The sequence below is a fragment of the Oryx dammah genome, unplaced genomic scaffold (genome assembly GCF_014754425.2).
Source record: "Oryx dammah isolate SB20612 unplaced genomic scaffold, SCBI_Odam_1.1 HiC_scaffold_15, whole genome shotgun sequence".
Taxonomy (NCBI): Eukaryota; Metazoa; Chordata; class Mammalia; order Artiodactyla; family Bovidae; genus Oryx; species Oryx dammah.
The window spans coordinates 4,819,195-4,836,696 of record NW_024070199.1 but is presented as its reverse complement, the minus strand read 5'-3'; the positions used below and the strand labels follow the sequence as shown (position 1 = coordinate 4,836,696).

At 41.4% G+C, this 17,502-nt stretch overlaps 1 protein-coding gene across 1 annotated transcript; it reads left to right on the top strand.

Moving 5' to 3' along the window:
• Nucleotides 1-14,709: 14,709 nt before the first annotated feature.
• On the top strand, nucleotides 14,710-17,210 carry LOC120874843 (tripartite motif-containing protein 64-like). Its single transcript, XM_040256536.1, has 3 exons — nucleotides 14,710-15,120; nucleotides 15,621-15,716; nucleotides 16,923-17,210. Exons 1-3 carry the CDS (start codon nucleotides 14,710-14,712, stop codon nucleotides 17,208-17,210), a joined length of 795 nt encoding a protein of 264 aa, XP_040112470.1.
• Nucleotides 17,211-17,502: the final 292 nt, after the last annotated feature.

The following is a 17,502-nucleotide window of genomic DNA, read 5'->3' as shown; positions in this document are numbered from 1 at the left end:
GTTTTTTGTTTGTTTGTTTGTTTTTTTGTCTCACTGAGGACACTTTCCAGATGGCTATTTCCCCAGCCATTTTTTAGGAGTCTTAGAAGTCAAATAAATCATAATTTCACTGGCCCCTTTTCTACTGTATTTAGATGATTACTGTTTCTTCAGACCTAGCTAAATCCACACAGATTCTGATCAAGGTGACGATTAGGCCCAGAAATAAAATTCTGCTATTTCTATTCATAAATACAAGCATCTTTTCTGCACTTAATACCGAAGCTTTTATTGGTGTTAGCATACTACCACATTCAGGGATGACTGCCATTTTGGGACACATCATACAAGGATTTCTTTGAAGTTGAATGTCACATGCAAAGGGAGACCCTTTCTCCATCTATAAGAATTTTCCATGCCTTTCACCCACCCCAGTTATTTGATGCCTGAACAATTCTTATACACCTCTGCTCACCAAGGTGAAGACTCCCTGAAGGGCGTTCTCTGTCTTAGTTACTTTGGGGAAGATTGCTTTCACCATATTTCTCTCATATATATACATGGCCTTTACATAAAATAGCATTAAAATGGATTCTAATCAAGTGACATTTTAAACATAAACATGATAAAAACAATATATATGTGTGTGTAACTGAGTCCCTTTGCCCTACAGTTAAGATGAGACACAATAATTTAACTAAAATTATATTAAATTGTGTGTTTAACTTGTGTTTATTTTTAATTGTGTGCTTAAGTAAAAACACAATGATTTAACTATACTTCAGTAAAAACTTTTTTAAAAAAATTCTGGGACTTCTGTGGTGGTCCAGAGTTAAGAATCTACCTTACAATGCAGGAGATGCCAGTTCAATCCCTGGCCCAGGAATATCTCTCATGCCACAGGGCAACTAAGCTTATGAGCTACAAACAGTGAGCCCATGGGTAGCAACAGGTTAAACCTGTGGACTGGAGCCTGTGCTCCAACACGAGAGCCGCCACCAAAAGGAGAAGCCCGATCACTGTGATGAAGAGCAGCCATGTGCACCACAGCAGGAGAAAGCCTGCAGCAAGAAAGACCTAGCACAGCCCAAACAAAATCAATCAATCAATCAGAAAAACAGTCTCTGAAGAAAGCTCATGGGCTGATATGGAGCTCTGCTCCGTGGCCAGATTCCAAGTTGGTCATTCTCAGGTATGCAGGAATATGGGGGATATTCAGAAGGACCTTTCCTGCCTAAGCTGTCATCAGTTGTGCCAAAGAAAATCACAGACAGAAATGGAGTTAAGTGGTGAAGACAAATTTTATTCAGCATTATGACAATAGACAGCCAAATGGGCTTCTTTTGACATTCCAAATTTGATAGTTGTGCACACAGTTAGGAAAAGCTGTAAAGAGCAATGTTGCATAGGAACCTGGAATGTCAGGTCCATGAATCAAGGCAAATTGGAATTGGTCAAACAAGAGATGGCAAGGGTGAACATCGACATTCTAGGAATCAGCGAACTAAAATAGACTGAAATAGGCGAATTTAACTCAGATGACCATTATATCTACTACTGCGGGCAGGAATCCCTCAGAAGAAATGGAGTAGCCATCATGATCAACAAAAAAGTCCAAAATGCAGTACTTGGATGCAATCTCAAAAACAACAGAATGATCTCTGTTCGTCTCCAAGGCAAACCATTCAATATCACAGTTATCCAAGTCTATGCCCCAACCAGTAACACTGAAGAAGCTGAAGTTGAACGGTTTTATGAAGACCTACAAGACCTTTAGTTCTTTAGAACTAACACCCCAAAACGATGTCCTTTTCATTATAGGAGACTGGAATGCAAAAGTAGGAAGTCAAGAAACACCTGGAGTAACAGGAAAATTTGGCCTTGGAATGTGGAATGAAGCAGGGCAAAGACTAATAGAGTTTTGCCAAGAAAATGCACTGGTCATAGCAAACACCCTCTTCCAACAACACAAGAGAAGACACTACACATGGACATCACCAGATGGTCAACACCGAAATCAGATTGATTATATTCTTTGCAGCCAAAGATGGAGAAGCTGTATACAGTCAACAAAAACAAGACCAGGAGCTGACTGTGGCTCAGATCATGAACTCCTTATTGCCAAATTCAGACTCAATTTGAAGAAAGTAGGGAAAACTGCTAGACCATTCAGGTATGACCTAAATCAAATCCCTTATGATTATACAGCGGAAGTGAGAAATAGATTTAAGGGCCTAGATCTGATAGATAGAGTGCCTGATGAACTATGGAATGAGGTTCATGACATTGTACAGGAGACAGGGATCAAGACCATCCCCATGGAAAAGAAGTGCAAATAAGCAAAATGGCCGTCTGGGGAGACCTTACAAATAGCTGTGAAAAGAAGAGAGGTGAAAAGCAAAGGAGAAAAGGAAAGACATAAGCATCTGAATGCAGAGTTCCAAAGAATAGCAAGAAGAGATAAGAAAGCCTTCTTCAGCGATCAATGCAAAGAAATAGAGGGAAACAACAGAATGGGAAAGACTAGAGATCTCTTCAAGAAAATTAGAGATACCAAGGGAACATTTCATGCAAAGATGGGCTCGATAAAGGACAGAAATCGTCTGGACCTAACAGAAGCAGAAGATATTAAGAGGTGGCAAGAATACACGGAAGAACTGTACAAAAAAGATCTTCACGACCCAGATAAACATGATGATGTGATCACTAACCTAGAGCCAGACATCCTGGAATGTGAAGTCAAGTGGGCCTTAGAAAGCATCACTATGAACAAAGCTGGTGGAGGTGATGGAATTCCAGTTGAGCTATTTCAAATCCTGAAAGATGATCCTGAGAAAGTGCTGCCCTCAATATGCCAGCAAAATTGGAAAAGTCAGCAGTGGCCACAGGACTGGAAAAGGTCAGTTTTCATTCCAATCCCAAAGAAAGGCAATGTCAAAGAATGCTCAAGCTGCCACAGAATTTCACTCATCTCACACACTAGTAAAGTAATACTCAAAATTCTCCAAGCCAGGCTTCAGCAATATGTGAACTGTGAAATTCCATATGTTCAAGCTGGTTTTAGAAAAAGCAGAGGAACCAGAGATCAAATTGTCAACATCCTCTGGATCATGGAAAAAGCAAGAGTGTTCCTGAAAAACATCTATTCCTGCTTTATTGACTATGGCAAAGCCTTTGATTGTATGGATTACAATAGCCTGTGTGGATCACAATAAACTGTAGAAAATTCTGAAAGAGATGGGAATACCAGACCACCTGACCTGCCTCTTGAGAAACCTATATGCAGGTCAGGAAGCAACAGTTAGAACTGAACCTGGAACAACAGACTGGTTCCAAATAGGAAAAGGAGTATGTCAAGCCTGTATATTGTCACCCTGCTTATTTAACTTCTATGCAAAGTACATCATGAGAAACGTTGGGCTGGAAGAAGCACAAGCTGGAATCAAGATTACCAGAAGAAATATCAATAACCTCAGATATGCAGATGACACCACCCTTATGGCAGAAATTGAAGAGGAACTAAAAAGCCTCTTGATGAGAGTGAAAGAGGAGTGAAAAAGTCGGCTTAAAGCTCAACATTCAGAAAATGAAGATCATGGCATCTGGTCCCATCACTTCATGGAAAATAGATGGAGAAACAGTGGAAACAGTATCAGACTTTATTTTGGGGGGTCCAAAATCACAGCAGATGGTCATTGCAGCCATGAGATTAAAAGACAGTTACTCCTTGGAAGAAAATTATGACCAACCTAGATAGCAGAGATATTACTTTGCCAACAAAGGTCCATCTAGTCAAGGCTATGATTTTTTCCAGTGGTCATGTATGGATGTGAGAGTTGGACTGTGAAGAAAGCTGAGCCCCAAAGAATTGATGCTTTTGAACTGTGGTGTTGGAGAAGACTCTTGAGAGTCCCTTGGACTACAAGGAGATCAAAAAGTCCATTCTGAAGATCAGCCCTTGGATTTCTTTGGAAGGAATGATGCTAAAGCAGAAGCTCCAATACTTTAGCCACCTCATGCGAAGAGTTGACTCATTGGAAGAGACTCTGATGCTGGGAGGGGTTGGGGGCAGGAGGAGAAGGGGACGACAGAGGAAGAGATGGCTGGATGGCATCACTGAGTCGATGGACGTGAGTCTGAATGAACTCTGAGAATTGGTGATGGACAGGGAGGCCTGGCGTGCTGCCATTAATGGGGTCGCAAAGAGTCAGACACAACTTAGCGACTGAACTGAACTGATGATCCCATTGCCATTTACTTTATTGTTTTGGGTTCGGCTTTATACACTCTTTTTGTGTTTCTTGTCTAGAGAATATCCTTTAGCAATTGTTGGAGAGCTGGTTTGGTGGTGCTGAATTCTCTCAGCTTTTGCTTGTCTGTAAATTTTTGATTTCTCCTTCATATTTGAATGAGATCCTTGCTGGGTACAGTAATCTGGGCTGTAGGTTATTTTCTTTCATCACTTTACATATGTTTTGCCATTCCCTCCTGGCTTGAAGAGTTTCTATTGAAAGATCAGCTGTTATCCTTATAGGAATACCCTTGTGTGTTTGTTGTTTTTCCCTTGCTGCTTTTAATATTTGTTCTTTGTGTTTGATCTTTATTAATTTGATTAATATGGGTCTTGGGGTGTTTTGCCTTGGGTTTATCCTGTTTGGAACTCTCTGGGTTTCTTGGACTTGGATGATTATTTCTTTCCTCATTTTAGGGAAGTTTTCAACTATTCTCTCCTCAAGTATTTTCTCATGGTCTTTCTTTTTGTCTTCTTCTTCTGGGACTCCTATAATTCGAATGTTGGAGCATTTCATATTGTCCTGGAGGTCTCTGAGATTGTCCTCATTTCTTTTAATTCGTTTTTATTTTTTTCCTCTCTGATTCATTTATTTCTACCATTCTATCTTCTATTTCACTAATCCTATCTTCTGCCTCCGATATTCTACTATTTGTTGCCTCCAGAGTGTTTCTGATCTCATTTATTGCATTATTAATTAAATATTGACTCTTTTTTATTTCTTCTAGGTCCTTGTTAAACCTTTCTTGCATCTTGTCAATTCTTGTCTCCAGGCTATTTATCTGTGATTCCATTTTGATTTCAATATTTTGGATCATTTTCACTATCATTATTCAGAATTCTTTATCAGGTAGATTCCCTATCTCTTCCTCTTTTGTTTGGTTTGGTGGGCATTTCTCCTGTTCCTTTACTTGCTGGGTATTCTTCTGTCTCTTCATCTTGGTTATATTACTGAGTTTGGGGTGCCCTTTCTGTATTCTGACAGTTTGTGGAGTTCTCTTTATTATGGAGTTTCCTTGCTGTGGATGGAGTTGTATCAGTGGCTTGTCAATGTTTCTTGGTTAGGGAAGCTTGTGTTGGAGTTCTGGTGGCTGGAGCTGGATTTCTTCTCTTTGGAGTTCAATGAAGTGTCCAGCAATGAGTTATGAGATGTCAATGGTTTTGGAGTAACTTGAGCTGCCTGTATATTGAAGCTCAGGGCTGTGTTCCTGTGTTGCCAGAGAATTTGCATGGTATGTCTTGCTCCGGAACTTGTTGGCCCTAGGGTGGTGCTTGGTTTCAGTGTAGGTATGGAGGAGTTTGATGAGCTCCTGTCGATTAATATTCCCTGGAGTCAGGAGTTCTCTGATGTTCTCAGGATTTGGAGTTAAGCCTCCTGCTTCTGGTTTTCAGTTTTATTTTTACAGTAGCCTGAAGACTTCTCCATCTATACAGTACCAATGATAAAACATCTAGGTTAGAGATGAAAAGTTTCTCCACATTGAGGGACACCCAGAGAGGTTCACTGAGTTACATGGAGAAGAAAAGAGGCAGGGGGTAGTTAGAGGTGACTGGAATGAGATGAGGTGGGATCAGAAGAGGAGAGAGCAAGCTAGCCAGTAATCACTTCCTTATGTGCGCTCCACTGTCTGGACTGCTCAGAGATGTTCCTGGAGTTATACAGAGAAGAGAAGAGGGAGAAAGGAGACAGAGGTGGCCAGGAGGGTAAAAGAGGGAAATGAAAAAGAGAGAGACACATCCAGCCAGGGAACACAAAGTTCCCTAAGTGTTCTCCACCGTCTGGAACACACAGAGATTCACAGAGTTGGGTAGAGAAAAGAAGGGGGAGGGAGTAGGCAGAGGCAACCTGGTGAAGAAAAAGGAGAGTCCAAAGGAGGAGAGAGCGGTCAAGCCAGTAATCTTGCTCTCAAGTAAAAATGGGTACTGAAGATTGGGTTTTTAAAGGTACAAAATTGATAACAAATACCAAAAAGCAAAGATTAAAAATCTAGAGTAGAGGTTGGATTTTCAAAAATACAATATTAAAGAAAAGAGAAGAAGAAAGAAAGAAAAAAAAAGTCACAAGAATTATTTAAAAACAACAACCACAAAATATATATATATATATAGTGTTTGCTTTAAGAACTGAAAAATTAAAAAATGTTAAAATAAAAGAAAAGAAAAAAACAAACCCAAGAAAAGAATGATCGTAAAAATAGTAAAAGTATATCTGGGACTTTCTCTGGTGTTGTTGCGCACAGTGTGGGGTCAGTTCATTTTTGGATAGATCCCTGGTCTGGCTTACATTTCTTAAGATCTATACTTCCAAGGCAGTTCCCTCTGTTTTAGCTTCTTCTGTTTTTTGGTCTCTTCAGTGCCTGTTTTCCACCCTGACACAAGGGGGACGGTGGTGGACACTTTTTTTTTTTAGGCTCACTTGTTCAGTTGCGCTGTGGGGAGGGAGGGATGCTGCAAACAAATCACACTGGTGTGTGCTCATAGTGTCTCAGCCACGCTGGGCCTGCACCTGCTCACGGTGCACACCGCTCAGGCTCTAGGTTTCTCTGCTGGGAACTGTCTGAGGCTGGCCCTGGGCTGCATGCATCTCCCTGGTCTAAGCCACTCAGGCTCAGGCACTCAGGTAGTCCTCAGAGGTGCAGACTCGGTTGGGCCTGCATTTTTGTGCCCTTCCCAGGTCCAAGCAGCTTGGGTGTTTATTGAGTGCAGTTGCTGCAACTTATCACCTTTCCTGTCCCTGCTGCTCAGTTTTCTGGGTGTATAACTGGCGCCCCTTCTTAGGCAGATGGTTACTGTCTGGAACCCCAAGAAGTCTTAGTTAGCAAAGTCTTAGTTGCTTGCAGTTTGGAAGTTAATGACTCTCTGGGGCTGCGATTGTCCCTTTCTGGCCCTTCCGGCTCTGGCTGCCTGTCACCAGAGGGGGATGGTCTGCAGCTGGCTAATTCTGTTCCATCTTTTGTTCTGTGCGCGGTCCTGGCTGTGTCTTATGTTAGAGCTTTTCACGTGGTAGCTATCCCACAGTCTGGTTTGTTAACCCAAGTTAGTTCACTCTGGTTACACTCGGGGCATTCCGGCCCAATTCGTAAAAGCACTGCAGCCCGCAGCCTCCCTGCCCAGCCCCTGCTTGCTAGTGGCGGATGTGGGCATCTGTGCTGCTTCTCCGCTGGGGAGTTACTGTTGGGCTCGTAATCTGCTGGGTTTAATTATTTATTTATTTTCCCTCCCTGTTATGTTGTCCTCTGTGCTTCCAAGGCTCACCACAGACTTGGCAGCAAGAGTGTTTCCTGGTGTTTGGAAACTTCTCTCTCTTTAAAACTCTCTTCCCGGGACCCTACCTCTTTTCTCTCTTTTTTCCGTCTTTTATATTTTTTCCTACCTGTTTTTGAAGACAATGATCTGCTTTTCTGGATGCCTGACGACCTCTATCAGCATTCTGAAGTTGTTTTGTTGGCAATAAGTTTTTAACTCCAATATATCCGATTAATTCAAACTGCTCTTACTCTAAAGAATCTGTGGTCAACATGGGAAGCTATTAAGTGAAATGAAAGTTGGAAATTAAGGTAAAAATCTCTTAAATGTTCCCATTAAAGAGCTGTAACTTCCTAGACAAGCCGCTCATGTTGGCAGTAGGAATGGAACAGACAGGAAACTGAATGAGAGCGTGGAATTAGAGGAGGAGAGGAAAGGGAGCAGCGTGGTTTCAAATCTCACTAGACTCCTTTGATACAAGTTCCTCTCATGTGCACACACACACATATACACAACAGACAGTGTGCATATATATATATACACACAAAAAATGTATATATGTATGTATATGTGTGTGTGTTTCATATATATGTCTTTACATATTTCCCTCTGTTAAAGTCACACCATGGTTTACACTTGTTATCCATGAAGCTGTTGTTTGGAAATAATTGAACTCCCCAAATATGAATTTCATACCTTAATTTCATGAACAATAGTCCTAATTTCATTGACCCATCCAGGCTCATCACCCACTAGATTTACTTGTCTGTCTGAATTTGCCTGCAATCACTCTGTAACACTTCCTCAGAAAGCAGAGTCCTTCAGATTCCATTTTTCAACACGGGACACTCAGTCTCCCCCAAATACCACTGACTGTGCTGAGATAGCCCTCTAATCTCTGATAGGTATTCTCAACCTCATCTGAACTGAAATTCTTTCAAGTTTTATTCTTTTTATTCAGTTCTGCATGAAATTTTTTCCTTCAGAATATTTTCATTTGCCTATTTTTTGTTTTGTCCTTCTGTTTAGGTTACACACTATTGTTTTTTCTCTTTATGTCTGTAACTCTACACACAATAGCTGTTGGTGGTTTTTCTCTAAGACTCTGTACCTATTCCTCATTCCTGCATATGACCTTATGTCCTCTCACTCTATTATTCAATATGTATGCACAGTGGAAATACTGAGGCTAGGTTGTGGAGTTAATGATCATGTCATTGTTTTGTACAATACAAGATTGACTAGAAAATAATAGACAATTTGGGAAAGAAATATTATATTGTCTGTTAAGTTTGGGCAACTCTCTCTTCAGGTTTTCTTTATTATACTGTGTTTGCATTCTAGTCCTGAAAATGTTTTACTATTTATTCAATGATGGGCCATGACACTTCACTCACGGAAGGTTACTAGATGAAAAAATTTATTTATTCTTAAATTTTCATTGGAATATCCTTGATTTTCAAGGTTGTGTTAGTTTCTCTTGTAGAGCCTGCTGAATCAATTATATAAATACATGTATCAACTCTTTTTTAAAAAAAAAAAAATTCCCCATACAGGTTATTGCAGAGTATAGAATAGAATTTCCCATGCTACACAGCAGATCCCTAATTAAAGTTTTATGCATAAGAGTGGGTGTATGATCATCCAGATCTCCACTTTATCCCTCCCATCCTCCACCCCATTTCTTAGCGCTTGGTAACTTTAAGCTTGCTTTCTTCATCTGTGTCTTTCTTTTATAAATAACTTCAGTTGTACCATTATTTTAGATTCCACATATGGTCAATAACTTTCTTTTTCTGACTCAGTTATTTCTCTCCTGAGTTCACCCTGGACAGAGAACCACCCTCAGGGCCTCACACAGGAAGAGGCAGCAGGAGGGCAGGTGCAATGCCAGAGAACCTGCAGGGTTCAGGCACCAGCGGAGCTCCTGAGAGCCTCGATGAGGCCGCAGGCCCAGAATCCACACTGACCCCCTCCAGCCCAATGGTCCAACACCCCTGTTTCCAACACTGACTTCTCGCCAAGACCCACACATGGTACCCGTGAATCTGAGTTCTTTTCTGACCTCAGGCTACATCCATCGGGAGACAGTATCCTCAGGATGGCCTGGATTCCAGGTCCCCGTCAGGCACTTGCAGACAAAAAGATCTTGGGGTTCCCTGGAGCAGCCAGTTTAAGATCCGGGAATACGGCCATTCTCTCATTGCCATGCACATCCTCCTGACTTCATACTGGGCCTGTGGATTCCTGGGCAGACAGAAGCCAAGATCCTTCCCAGAAACACGGGCTCTGAGCCCTGCGGCCATGTGGACTTGGCATCCCTCCCAGAGCCCCCGGAGCGGATATCCAAGAGCCTCCAGCCCTGTGCCCCCTCAGGAGGGTCCCTCAGTGGCAAGGCCAGAGCTCACTGACCACCAGGGCGGCCTAGGCTCAGACGATGGCAGACCAGGTTCTCCTGAAAGACACACTGCTCTCAGGGAAGGCAGGTCTCTGTGGAAGGAGGAGGCTCCATCAGCGATGGTGCCAGAGAAAGGACAGGGTCTAGGACTGTCCTAGGACTCCAAACACCCATCTCCAGGTGGAAACCTTGACTCTGAGTTGGGGTTGGAGCTGCTTGTCTTCAGCCCTGCAGGTCAGAGGGGCCTGACGACCGCTTTCTGCTCTCTCTCCTGCTGTGGTGGCCTTGGAATTCTGGGCTGTAGGAGTTCAAACTATGGAGCTGAAGCCTTTATATACTATTTTGGATTCAATATTTTTCTGTAGCAGCACTTACATTTTTTGCTAGATGTTTATTTTTTAAAAGAAAAATTCAATAATAGTGATTTCAAAACATCACACTTGTATCATCCTCTGAAAGGCTCACATTGTGAATGGTAATTTTCTGACTGAGAATGTTATCCAAGGGAGAAAGAGAAAAATCAGGTCAATTAATGGCATTTCCATATCCTCAGAGAGAAAGTCTCTCTATTCAGTGAGTTAGTTCAGTTTTCCTTATCCAAGGAAAGACAGAGCACAAACCACAAAGAGGTCAGACTGACTTTTCTAGGAAGAACAAATGTTACTAGTATCACTACAGTATATAGAATCACCTTCAATCACATAGAGAAAATAAAGCAAAAGCAAGAGAAGTATATTAGAAACTGTGAAGTCTGATTTAATGTCAGCCTTTTGATACTTTTGGGCTTCCCAGGAGGCTCAGTGGCAAAAAAGAAAAAAAAAAAATCTGCCTGCTAATGCAGCTGACACAGGAGATTGGATTTGATCTCTGGGTCAGCAAGATCCCCTGGAAAAGGAAATGGCAACCTCCTCCAGTATTCTTACCTGGGAAATCCCATTGACAGAGGAGCCTGGCAGGCTATAGTCCATGGAGTCACAGAGTCAGACACAACTGAACACTCACATGCTCTGTAATCTTGATACTTTTTTTCAGGACTCACCCAAAGCATTATTTTTATCTCTCAGTAGAAACTTTTTCTTGTGTACATTCCTTAAATGCATGGAGCATACAGATGGCATTTTGCTATCATATGGATATTTATTGGGGGGTTTTCTCTACCTATTACATTTTCAAACGTCCAAAAATTTGATAGCAATTCATCAGTGAATACAGGAAACTTCAAAAAGGATGTTCTGGATAACCATGTTCACATATCACTTGTCTTTCCGTTACTTGATATTGATCTAATATTTAGATTCTGTATATGATCCTTACAATTATTTGACTTAAGACAATTTTAATCTTTTTGTCAATTCTTCCTGATTTTACAAATAATAAATATTATTTGTGCAATGAATAATAGATTCAGTTATAATACAGAGAAAATGAAAAACCAGCAACGGCACCTTTGGGAATATAAAATTTTACCATATTATGTTTTCAAAATATAAATTATATCTAGTTTAAACTTTCCTCTTTTTCTCAGACATTATTTCAATTTTCAACTCACTGAACTTCATTCCCTTCCCCTATTCCATGTCAGGTAAGGCAAAGATCATTGCATTTTAGAGAACAAGAGGGCTTGCTGTGATGGAACAAGCTGAGTCACTGCGATTCCTAGAAGGAAAATCACAGTCTCTTTTCTCACTTTTGGGCTTCCCAGGTGGTGCTAGTGGTAAAGAACCTGCCGATGCAGGACACATAAGAGCTGAGGGTTCTATCCCTTGGTTGGGAAGATCCCCTAGAGGAGGGCGTGGTAATCCACTCCGGTATTCTTGCCTAGAGAATCCCACAGACAGAATAGTCTGGTGGGCTATGGTCCATGGGGTTGCAAAGAGTCTCACACAACTGAAGAGACTTAGCACGCACGCATTCTCATGTGTTACTGTTGAGATTACTGGTTGCTGTAATTTCTGCTATGATATAGTTTGTGAAATGAAGATATGAAATTCAATCCTGGGGGGTTCAGTTATTTCCAAACAACAACTTCTGTGGTATTTTGGGGAGCTTGTGTACCCTGGTTGAAAAAGGAATGTGAAGGACTGCTGATTCTGAGGAAATATAACCAAATGAATGCAGGCAAATTAAGAAAGGCAAGTAAATCTAGTGGGTGATAGGTCTAGATGGGTCAGTCAGTTAGTCAGTTCAGTCGCCCAGTCGTTTCTGATACTTTGCAGGTCCATGAATCCCAGCACGCCAGGCCTCCCTGTCCATCACCAACTCCAGGAGTTTACCCAAATTCATGTCCACCGAGTTAGTGATGCCATCCAGCCATCTCATCCTCGGTTGTCCCCTTCTCCTCCTGCCCCCAATCCCTCCCAGCATCAGGGTGTTTTCCAATGAGTCGGCTCTTCACATGAGGTGGCCAAAGTATTGGAGTTTCAGCTTCAGTATCAGTACTTCCAATGAACACCCAGGACTGATCTCCTTTAGAATGGACTGATTGGATCTCTTTGCAGTCCAAGGGACTCTCAAGAGTCTTCTCCAACACCACAGTTCAAAAGCATCAATTCTTCGGCTCTCAGCCTTCTTCACAGTCCAACTCTCACATCCATACATGACCACTGGAAAAACCATAGCCTTGACTAGATGGACCTTTGTTGACAAAGTAATGTCTCTGCTTTTTAATATGCTGTCTAGGTTGGTCATAACTTTCCTACCAAGGAGTAAGCGTCTTTTAATTTCATGGCTGCAATCACCATCTGCAGTGATTTTGGAGCCCAAAACAATAAAGTCTGACACTGTTTCCACTATTTCCCCATGCATTTCACATGAATTGATGGGACCAGATGCCATGATCTTATTTTTCTGAATGTTGAGCTTTAAGTCAACTTTTCCACTCTCCTCTCTCACTTTCATCAAGAAGTTTTTTAGTTCCTCTTCACTTTCTGCCATAAGGGTGGTGTCGTCTAGATGGGTAGGTGCTATTAAAACTATAATATAGTTCATTAAATGGAGATGTGAAATTCATACTTGGATGGTTTATTCCAAAACAAAATCTTCATGCATTACAAAGGTAAATGAATGGTAAAACTTTTATCAGAGGTTGGCTTGTGGCAATTGGATTAAGTAGGATTCAAAGTTTGAATTCAATCATTGTTCCTGATGTGTTTCCAAGTCTGCAAAATCTAATCATGTGCACCTATACCTTTTCACGGAGTTGATAACCCTATCACTTGAAAGAAATGGGTGTGATCATTGGAGAATATAAAGCATCCAGCAAGAACCAAGCTCAATCTTCTCTGGAGCCCAGAGCTGTGGTGTGTGGGGTTGGCTGAGCTGTGAAGACTTTTTGAAAGTTTCTGCCACCAGCAGTGGAACACCTAAATCCTGAACTGAATTTGAGAGTTACCTGCTGAAAAAGAGTGGACAATTTTATTAATTACAACCGAAGGTGAGTTCTGATCAAGGTACAATTAAATTCTGATATGTTCAATTAAAAATAAAACTTTAATGGCAGTCCTGGACACAAAAGCTAGCTGTATTTATTCTGTCAGTACTATCTATGTTTGAGCATTTCCTCAAGCATTGATTCCATGTGGGATTTGCTGATACGTAACTTATTTTTACCCACACTATGTCAAGTAACCTCCTTATAAAATGTGGGTAAAAGTAGAAAATTAGTAAATATTGTTGGGATGATTAAAGTAGTTAATCCATAGGAAAGGATTTAATTCAATGCTGAGAAATACTAGGCAACACATATTAAGTTCTCCTATTATTGTTTTAATATTATCATGGTCATTGATGTTATCAGTCTACAAATGATTATATTCATGCTGACTATCATTTCCTGATTATTGTGATACTTGAACATTCACCAGTTCAAAATATGACATGCTCTGATGATATGAACAGACTCCAGGAAAACTTGCTTTCCTGAACTAGAAATGACTTTTTTTTTTTTCTTCTTTTTGTCTTGAAAGCAGCAGTTTTGTTATTTAAGTTGGAAGCAAGCTCTGAACTCTTTAGGGTTAAAACATCAGATTGAAGCCAACATTGATTGTATGAAGTTTAAATTCTTTGTAAACAAATTTATTTGTCTTTAGAAAAGCACTTCTGTCACTTTGATGACGGAAGGAACTGAGGCCATGAGGAGAGAAACGAAGGGTGTGCTAGTGTGGGTTCCAGTCAAGGAGTGATGGAGATCAAGAGAGAGACAGACTAAGGTTCTGTGTGTGTTTCTGTCAGAATCAGCTAACAAAGTAACTCTGAAGTCATCCCAACACTTACCCTCCGTTCTAAGATTTAAGGGGCTTCCCAGGTGGTTCTGTGGTAAAGAGTCCACCTGCCAATGCAAAAGAAGCAGGAAGCACGGGTTCACCTGCTGAGTTGGGAAGATCCCTTGGAGAAAGGAATGGCAACCCTTTCCAGGATTCTCTCCTGGGAAATCCCAAGGGCAGGCGAGCCTGGTGGGCCACAGTCTAGGCGTAGCAACAAGTCAGACAGGACTGAGCACACTCACACTAATCTTTAAGCTTCTCCATGTATTAATAATTTTAGTATGATTGAAATCCTGGTTTATTTTAAACAAAAAAGTTGCTAAGGACTCTTATTATATTTCATCTTTTGTATAATAGTTCAAATCCAAGGTGTATATAGTCACCATTTCTAAGTTTGTTCTGGAGAGGTAAGTAAATAGGGAAATTGGAGTTCAAGACAGGACTTTGTCCAAAGGATTTATTTTTCCTGATGAGGGCAGAAGAAAGACTTTTTATCTTACCTTCTCTTATTGCTTTATTTAATTTTCAGAAACATGGCTTCAGACACACTGCAGGTCTTCCAGAGTGAACTCACCTGCTCCATCTGCATGAACTGCTTCCTGGACCCCATCACCATAGACTGTGGGCACAGCTTCTGCCGTCCCTGTCTGAGCCTTTGCTGGGAAGAAGGCCAGACTCCAAGGAGGTGCCCTGAGTGCAGGGGACTATCAGAGAGGTCCAATTTCCAAACCAACATTGTCCTTAAGAGGCTGGCTTCCCTTGCCAGACAGGCCAGAGCTGACCACGACCACAGCTCTGAGGAGCAGATCTGTGTGACACACCAGGAAGCCAAAGGCCTCTTCTGTGAGGCTGACCAGACCCTGCTCTGTGGGCCCTGCTCTGAACGCCCTGAGCACGCAGCTCACAGCCACAGTCCAATACACAGGGCTGCTGAGGAGTCCCGGGTAGGTGATGCCTCTCGAGCAGTTTGGGATCCAGAGGCTCCTAAGTCAGAGAGGAAGACGAGGATGCGATGATGGTGATGGGGGTGGAGATCGTGGAGGTGGGAGTTCTGAGTGTGGATCCTCACATATAATGTGTCCTCTCAGTGTCGTTGCCCAATTGTCCACACGTGTGGAAACGCAGCATCCCGGGGCGGGTGGCACCAGGCCCACAGGCTTCTGATGGGAGCTTGAGGCTTTCTTAGTCAGGCTGTATTAAAGTGTGAGACTTAATTTTTTAGGAAATAGATTCCATTATTGTAAAGTTCCCCCAGTTCTCTAGTATTTACTTCTGTGACTTTGATATCCAATATTAGAATCAAATTAGAGTAATGTGGAAAACTGTGACCACAGCATTCTATGCAAGATTTCCCTGTAACCAACAGCTGCCTTTCTTCATCATGAACAGGATGAAATTTATGGTGTCATCTTCTGGGTCACTAAATCTCATGGATATTTTGCAGGAGAAACTTATGAAGAAAATGAGAACTTTATGGAAACTGAGCGAAGAAATGAAAATCAGTCTGAATCAGGAAGCTAATAAAAGTCAGTCATTTGAGGTAAGAATAAAAATGTTCCTTTTTATTTGTATAGACATTGATACAATTCTAGATTTTAGGTCCATTTACATTCCCATTAAAGGATATTTGTTCTCTTCCCTGGAAAAGTAATAGTTTAAAATCACTTACTGGTAATAACAATTAGAACAAGCTGATGCAAGTTGCTTTTCAACAGTGTGTTGAAACAGACTTTTCTCTGCAGACAAAGATCTGTATAGTCTAAGGCTATGGTCTTCCCAGTGTTCATGAATGGTTGTGAGAGCTGAACCATAAAGAAGGCTGAGCACTGAATAATTGATGCCTTTGATCTCTGGTGATAGAGGAGACTCCTGAGAGTCCCGTGAACAAGAAAATCAAACCAGTCAATTTTAAGGGAAATAAACCCTGAATACTTGTTGGAAGGACTGATGCTGAAGCTGAAACTCCACTACTTTGGTCATATGATGTGAACAGACAGTTCATTGGAAGATCCCTGATGCTGGGAAAGATTGAGGGCAGAAGAAGAGGGTGTCAGAGGATGGGGTGGCTGGACAGCATCACCGATGAAGGATCATGAACTTGGGCAAACTCCAGGAGATGGTGAGGGACAGTGGAGCCTGGCATGCTGCTGTCCATGGGGTCACAAAGAGTCAGACACGCTGGGCAACTGAACAACAACAACAAAAATGCAAGTTAGCTCAAAGAAAGCTAGTAAATAGGAAAAGCAAGGTGTGAAAAGTATTCCTAGGCCAAATTTTGAAGATTTGAATAAACTTTCTCAGACATGGATAGTAAGATGACATTGCACTGAGTGACTCTGAAGGAGAAGATAAAGATATAGTATTACCTAGAGGAAAAATAGAGCATATTTTATGAACTGTGGTAGATGGAGTTTATCTCATAAAAGAATATTTATAAAAATCAGGATAAGGAGCAAGAGAAAAAGAATATTCTGGTAAGAGGGGAAATAATTGATGGAGTAAGAACCCTGAAAAATCCTCCTAGGAGGGGAACCTGGGACCCTTTAGATGGTTTGATTTAAACAGGGAAAGAGAATAGGAATTCAGAGAAAGGACGGACAAGAAGGACCAGCAAATATTCAAGACCATTAGATGTGTGAGGCAGAAAGTTTGTAAAAAAGGTTCTCAATGATATTAGGGAAATAACATTCAAGGCTTTCTTTTGAATATGAGCATAATTAATGCTTTGAATCCACAATCTCTTCAGAATTATGTGGCCTTAAGGAAGGCCATGATTACAGTTCAATATCAGAGGATACCTCTGTTGCTTCATGAGGACGAGAAACTGCATCTGGAGGCCCTGGAGCAAGAAGCCAAGGAGATTTGTCAACAACTCAAGGAGAGTGTGTTCAGAATGACTCAACAGGGAGAAATTCTGAGAGAAATGTACAGAGAGCTGACTGAGATGTGCCACAAGCCAGACACGGAGCTGCTCCAGGTGAGAAAGAAGGGGCCATCCTCAGAGAGAGAAACTCTTCTAGATGAGCTGCTGTAACACTGAAATGTTACCTCATATATGGTTACTCTTAGCTGAGGGATGGTACTCCTTGACTCCCATTATATTTCTCAAATCCCTCTTTCATCATATCTCGGTAATCTTTGAAATATTTTTGCCCTTTTCCTAACTCACATAGTACCAGATTTTCCAATGTGGTCAGGAGTACTATCCAGACAGGTGATCCAAAATCAGCAAAATCCTGTGACCAGGGGACAGTTAACTTTCTTGGAGTAAATCTCAATATATGTTCTGCTAAAGCCTTATCACTCTCCATTATCTCACACTTCCT

Excerpts from the sequence above, each read along its gene's own strand:
- LOC120874843 (XM_040256536.1), top strand. The coding sequence starts at position 14,710 with ATGGCTTCAGACACACTGCAGGTCTTCCAGAGTGAACTCACCTGCTCC. Across the intron at positions 15,121-15,620 it reads GGGCTGCTGAGGAGTCCCGG|GAGAAACTTATGAAGAAAAT; the intron begins GTAGGTGATGCC and ends GATATTTTGCAG. Across the intron at positions 15,717-16,922 it reads ATAAAAGTCAGTCATTTGAG|AATTATGTGGCCTTAAGGAA; the intron begins GTAAGAATAAAA and ends CAATCTCTTCAG.